Below are 6,000 nucleotides of genomic sequence, written 5' to 3'. Positions count from 1 at the left end.
TTGGCTGCTTAGAAATTAAGTGTTAACGAGCAGTTGGACAGGTGTACCTAATAAAGTGGCCGGTGAGTGTATATATAAGTCCTGTATATATAAGTCCTGTATATATATAAGTCCTGTAAATAGGGCAGAGAGTAGCTATACATCTCATGGTGTTAAACCATGGTGTGTTAAACTATTTAAAAATGTCGTGTTTGTTTACGACACTTCGCACTCTTGTCTGCTGAGGACACAATGATTAGTAACGATTCTCTCCGTGGAGGAGGCTAGTAATGCTGGCAGAAGGTAGCCAAATGTGTCAGTCTTGAATAAATGTTTGAAATCATAGAAAAAGTTAACCCGATTGCTTTTTTTTTCAGGGTGTATGAAGCCTAAACCTTCAGCTACACAGCACACATGGAGCAAGTGAGACATGATAAAAGCAAAAATACCACCAGGACTGTTTAACTACAAGATGTAATCTACAATAAAACTGTAGTTCTTCCCTCTTCTGCCTGAGATCTGTTGAGCACATTACAAGATATTTTTAGTTCGTATATATAAGCTGGTGGGCTTGTTTTAGTTGGCCATCACCGTAGTTACAGTCACTCATCACCTCTGTCTCTACAGCTGTAGTTGTCAAATAGTGGACGAGACACCACCATCTGTGTTCAAACAGTTGTAGGTTTGTTCAGTTGTTACTTAAAGGGACTTCTCTTTTGCTGTTTCTTTCAAAGTGAAGAATGTGTATTTTTGAAGAAATGGGCAAAACTTTCTTTGAAAAGTACAGTGTGGGTGTTTCAGTTGTTAAGATTTTCACTACTCTGTATTCGGTGTGACAGGTACGACATTAGTGCAAACAACATTTAGAATCTGATTACATGGGTTTAAGAGTCAAAATGTAATGATAAAGTTTCTCAATGAATCTGATACTATATTTGCAGAGGAGAGGCCGTCATTGTGCGATTACATATATTACAAAATTTGCTATTGTTCAGTCAGATAGAGGAGATCTACCAGTGTGTATTTTTACCATGTCCATGCTAGTCGTATGTATCAAACAAACACATTACTCTGCCACACCTATTTTGTTAAATATGATCTATAATATTGATTGGCAGGGGTGTAGTTACAGCAATTATTAAAGAATACAAATAGTTAATTTTGTGCCATTCCTATGTACAGTACAGTCTGTGGACTGGACTTAATTAAAAAACAAGATTAGAAAATACACTAAGAAAGCAAGACTGTCAGCAGTTTACATCATCAAAGCTCTATCTGTTATATTTTCTTTACTGGTTGAAAGATTTTTTAGTCAAACCTCTTGGAATAAGTGTGTTATTAGGCAATATATCATACAAACTGCCTACTTAAGCACTGAATTGTGCTACCTATGATAATATCCTTAAAGATTTAGGTTGGTGATGTTCTTGATTTTTGTGAATGTTAATATATATCCCATGAAAATATTAAAAATCAACAATGTGTTACTTCCCAAATTCCCAAAACTGTCTGTGGCACCCAGCACTGAACTTCCGAAAACAGATGGGCATTGTAGTTCTTAGCAAGCCCCACTCCAACAGGAGTTAGGAGTGCATTTGCTGGGGACTATATTCTGTTGTGGATTAATATACACTTGCCATTCAACTGAGTATTTACTTTGGCACACCAGTTACTCTAAATAAATGACAGTGACCATGTTTATGGTTATAAAGAACCATTTCACCCGATACAACAGTGAGGCTCATTGATGATTTTAATATTGTATTGAAAGCAATAGTACAGTTTTTTCATGGGATTTGTTAACATAAGAAAAATACTGAATATAATCAAAAATATATAAACTGTTTCATTGTTTTATGTAAATAAGCTTTGGACCAGTGCATGAGATTTCACATTTTTAAACTTGAAAGGGGACAAATTGCCTGAATACTTCAGCAGTCTGAATTACACCTAATGTCCACACACAAAACAACATTCATATAGCATATATTTAAATATATGTATGATTTTTTATTGTCTCCTACAATGCTACATGGGTGATGGTACTCTGCTCTTTTACGATTGTATCTCTCCTCAAGTAGATCTCCTGAACAATACTATCAAATGTATTATTATTCTGTATGCTGTGGAAACACTTGGTTATGACTGTTGGGTGTTGTTTTGTTGCCATCACACAGAAATCTCACATACACATTTCTGAATTTACACAAAACACATTTCCTTTGCCTTTTGAAGAATGTGCATTACTCTTGTTTTATATCTTATATATAAAAAATATATATAAATAAGCATTTTGTAAATGGACCAGTATAGCCTATATGTTTGTGTGAGTGAATTTACCTTAAAATGTTATAGTGTTGTGTATATAACTGCATTACAGTTGTTTTTGCTATTTAAATCTTTGGTTTGGTAACAGATCTTGGGGGGTGAGTGTTTGGAGTGGCCCACCAAACGAAGTTAAGCATTCCATTAAGTGTAAAACGATAAACACAGCAATAAAGTATATAGAGCACCTTGTGTTTGCATTTGATTCACCGGATTAACTTTTCTAATGGAAAATGTATAAAGAGGAAGGAAGCTAGAGCTCCTTCAAATTAAAGTGCCGTGAGAGAAGAAGCCCACCAGGTGGTGTTATAAACCATATGATGTTTATCAGTGAAGAACTGCAGATGGTAATATAATGGATGTTAACCATACAATGATATTTTACCTGTAAATATTTTAACAGATGTCTATATAACAATATCTATATTTAAACATTATATTTATGTTGATTCATAGACTGCTACACACAACAATGGTTTCTCAAAGAATATTAAAAGTGTATAAATGGGTACATGAAAAATAAAAAGTGTATGCCAATATTGTGAATAACTTTAATGTATCTGATTATGTCTACACAATACAAGTACTGGAAACTTGATAACTCTCATCAGATATAACAATATACTAAAGTAATAAAGCAAAGGACCCCTGATCCTTAATGCACTTAATGTATCTAGAACTGCAGTAACATGTAAAGCTTTTACTGTTGCTTACTGTCACTTTCAGGATATTGTTGATGCATTTACCTGACTTATTATTTCATAAAAAAAGTATATAAAAACTCTATCTGCTGATAAACTCATGAGCTACAGATGAAAGCTTCTAAAGAAGCAGGTTAGGGGACAATTAAGATTGCATAAAATGGAAACACTCAAGTAAATTCCAGTAATACACTTAGTAACTTTTACTAGTGCTGTTTTTACCAAAGCTTTTGAATTTCACCAAGGGATTAATAAAGTCTTATCTGTATCCAATTTAATATATCATAATCAATTTGTTTATTATATTTTGTATTATTCATCTGAATCTGCAAAGTAACTAAAGGTATCAAATACATATTAGTGGAGTAGAAAGTACAACATTTGCCTCTGTAGTGTAGTGGAGTAGTTAGTGTAAAGTAAACAATGTGGAAATACTCAAGTGAAGTACTTTAAAATTGTAGCATACATCAGTAGGCTACGTAGGCCTATAACTACTTCTATGTTCCCTACATGACTTGTGACATAGACACAGTGTTGGTTAAACTGTCAATAATAGAGACAAAAAATAAGCACAAATAAATGAAAGACACAGATTTGTTTGTATGATTTAGCTAAAGTCAGCTGTCTCTGCCGGTCTGTCGTCTGCAAGGAGGGGTCAGGGTCACTCCCACTCCCCGATGTAAGTCGAGTGCAGATTTGAGTCGCGCTTGCTCAGATGTAAACGGTTTACGGCATATCTTGTCATACCCGATAAGAGTCGAGTCCAGACCATGGTCGAGTGCAGATGTGAGTTGCGCATGCTCAGATTTATACGGGTTACAGCCTCATGTGTCATACTGAAATTTGTGAAATTCATGAAATACTAAATTTTTCTCATTACGAACAATAAAAATAACAATAAAAATAACAATAAAAATAACAATAAAAATAACAATAACAATAAAAATAACAATACAAATAAAAAAGACCATGGAAATCAATTCAGCTATCTATGTAGCTGTCTATGATTGTTTGATTGCTCACGTAATCTCAAAACGCCATTCAACTGACAGCCTTTGTTGTGTTTGATTGGTAACGTTTAGTCAGCAGTGAACGAACTTCGTTAAGTAGTTCCATTTTAACTCTATTGACATTACAGAAGTCTCTCGTTAGCATCTTGTATGCTACTTGTCGCAAAGTGACGCATGCGCAACTCACATCTTCACTCGTCGCAAAGTGACGCATGCGCGACTCAAATTTGCACTAGATTTTCTTTAATTGTCTATGGATTTACATCGGGGAGTGACTGACAGCATTTTTAACCGTTTCACGTCAGCGAATTTGCGTTTTCCCAGGATGGCGAAGGCATGTTCCGGCTTTCGTTGGCTGGATTGGTTAGGTTTAAGCTAGACATGATAAGTGGGATTGGTTAGGGTCTGTGTGATAACACCAAATTAAGCCAATCAAAGACAGAGTACGGCAGAGTAGGGTTGGGCTTGCCTTCGCTATCCAATGAAACCATGGGTGTATTTACCGTAGGTCCGAGAACACCCAGGGGTCCTTGAGGTAGTTCCAGGGTATCCCCAGCACTCTGGAAGGTCACTTAAATTCTGGAACAAGCAACACAATGACAGAATGTGTACATGACTATTTGGGTGATGAGTTTTATACATTTTATGTGATAAAACATCTAAAAGCAAAAATCCTGCCAGATGGGGGCTCATTGGAATAAACATTTTCAAAAGGGAATCAGTGGTCTAATTTGTGTCGGTTCAGGGTTCCTTGACAATTAAAAGTTTTGAAAACACAAATGTAGGAAATGCAAATTTGCCTCCCAGTGTGTTCACAGTGAATGAGGCGGGGTCAGTGTTTGGCAGGTTCGTCCCCTGAGGGTGTGTATGCGAGAGAGACTAGCTAAGCAACGACCTAAAAAACGGGCATCCGAGCCAGTCCAAGCAAAAAACAGGAACCACATTATTTTCGAGTATCTTTGCAATGTCTTCAACGGTAATTCTACAGCGTCTGCTTTGATTTCATCGAAGTTGCTGTCTCTCCAGACGTCGGCTACAGAAACGAAACAAGAAATTAATGCATCTTGCTCCGCGTTCCTGTTTGTTTTGACCTGGTAAGGTACCCCTGAGCGACCGATTAGCTCGCTTTGCTAACAACGCTTCTTCTGGTTCACTCAGCATCTTAGTAGCTAAATGCTAACCCGCTAAAGCTAACTGTGTCAGACGCTTTCTGTCAACTGTTTAATTAAGTATAATTTGCATGTGGTTTTTGAATGTATCTGCAGCACTTGTATCTTTATTTGGAGGCTAACATGTAAGTCCATAGTGGGTGTTTAACCGTGTGTTGCTTTATTAGTTTTTTGAGAGCTAACGGCTAGCGACGGAGGCAGTTCCATCACATCTGTAGCTCGTTCGCAGGCACAGCGAGCTAACTCGGAGACAGAGAATGAAAAACTGACATCAATAATTAAATATTTGAAGGGTTTTTGATGCACTAGCAAAACCAAATAACTGCTCTTGTTTTCAGTTTCGCAGACACGTTGTAATGGTATACAGTAGATTTGTGGCTTTGCTTTTGCATCAAGAATGTGAGATGCAACGGGCAATTCTGTCACCCAGGGTTTGACGGTTATTGTACACAACCGTGTACAGAAACGTTACATCCTGTTGTTTCGGGTGTCTGGAGTTCTTGTTCTTTAAACTGTAGCCGGTAGTTTCGTTTTCTGTTCAGACTGCTGACAAAAAGCTTCGCAATTTACACAGATGCTCCAGCAGCTCGGTAATATTAAGCTGTCTGTGCAGGAATGTTCTAGTGTTTTCTGGCACAGCGTTGGCCATTAATCTTTTTGTGTCTGTGCTGTTTCCCGGTTAATAGGTTTGTATGTGTAATAATTTATTCAGAAACGTTGTTTTAAGGAAGCGACGGGCTGACTTTCATTTCTGGGCTCTCTGAAACCTTATGCACATTGCATAATCGTATCCGGCCATTACCCTGAATTAGGACG

At 37.0% G+C, this 6,000-nt stretch overlaps 2 protein-coding genes across 7 annotated transcripts in view; both read left to right on the top strand.

Moving 5' to 3' along the window:
- cxcl14 (chemokine (C-X-C motif) ligand 14) overlaps window positions 1-2,491 on the top strand; it is an 11,944-nt gene extending 9,453 nt beyond the window's left edge. Inside the window, exon 4 of the mRNA XM_034883871.1 lies at window positions 357-2,491. Coding sequence (XP_034739762.1) covers window positions 357-372 — 16 coding nt within the window. The 3' untranslated portion in view covers window positions 373-2,491. The remainder of the gene's footprint in view (window positions 1-356) is intronic.
- Window positions 2,492-4,846: 2,355 nt separating this feature from the next.
- The window catches only part of fam13b (family with sequence similarity 13 member B), a 65,618-nt gene continuing 64,464 nt past the window's right edge, over window positions 4,847-6,000 (top strand). For 5 of the 6 annotated variants that reach the window (XM_034883040.1, XM_034883042.1, XM_034883043.1 and 2 more), the window contains exon 1: window positions 4,847-5,109. The gene's annotated coding sequence lies outside the window, so the exon portion shown is untranslated. The remainder of the gene's footprint in view (window positions 5,110-6,000) is intronic. The other variant, XM_034883041.1, reaches the window with a different exon arrangement.

This window comes from Etheostoma cragini, chromosome 10 (genome assembly GCF_013103735.1).
Source record: "Etheostoma cragini isolate CJK2018 chromosome 10, CSU_Ecrag_1.0, whole genome shotgun sequence".
Lineage (NCBI taxonomy): Eukaryota > Metazoa > Chordata > Actinopteri > Perciformes > Percidae > Etheostoma > Etheostoma cragini.
Note: the sequence above shows the minus strand (reverse complement) of the source record. Positions and strands in the feature narration are given on the sequence as shown.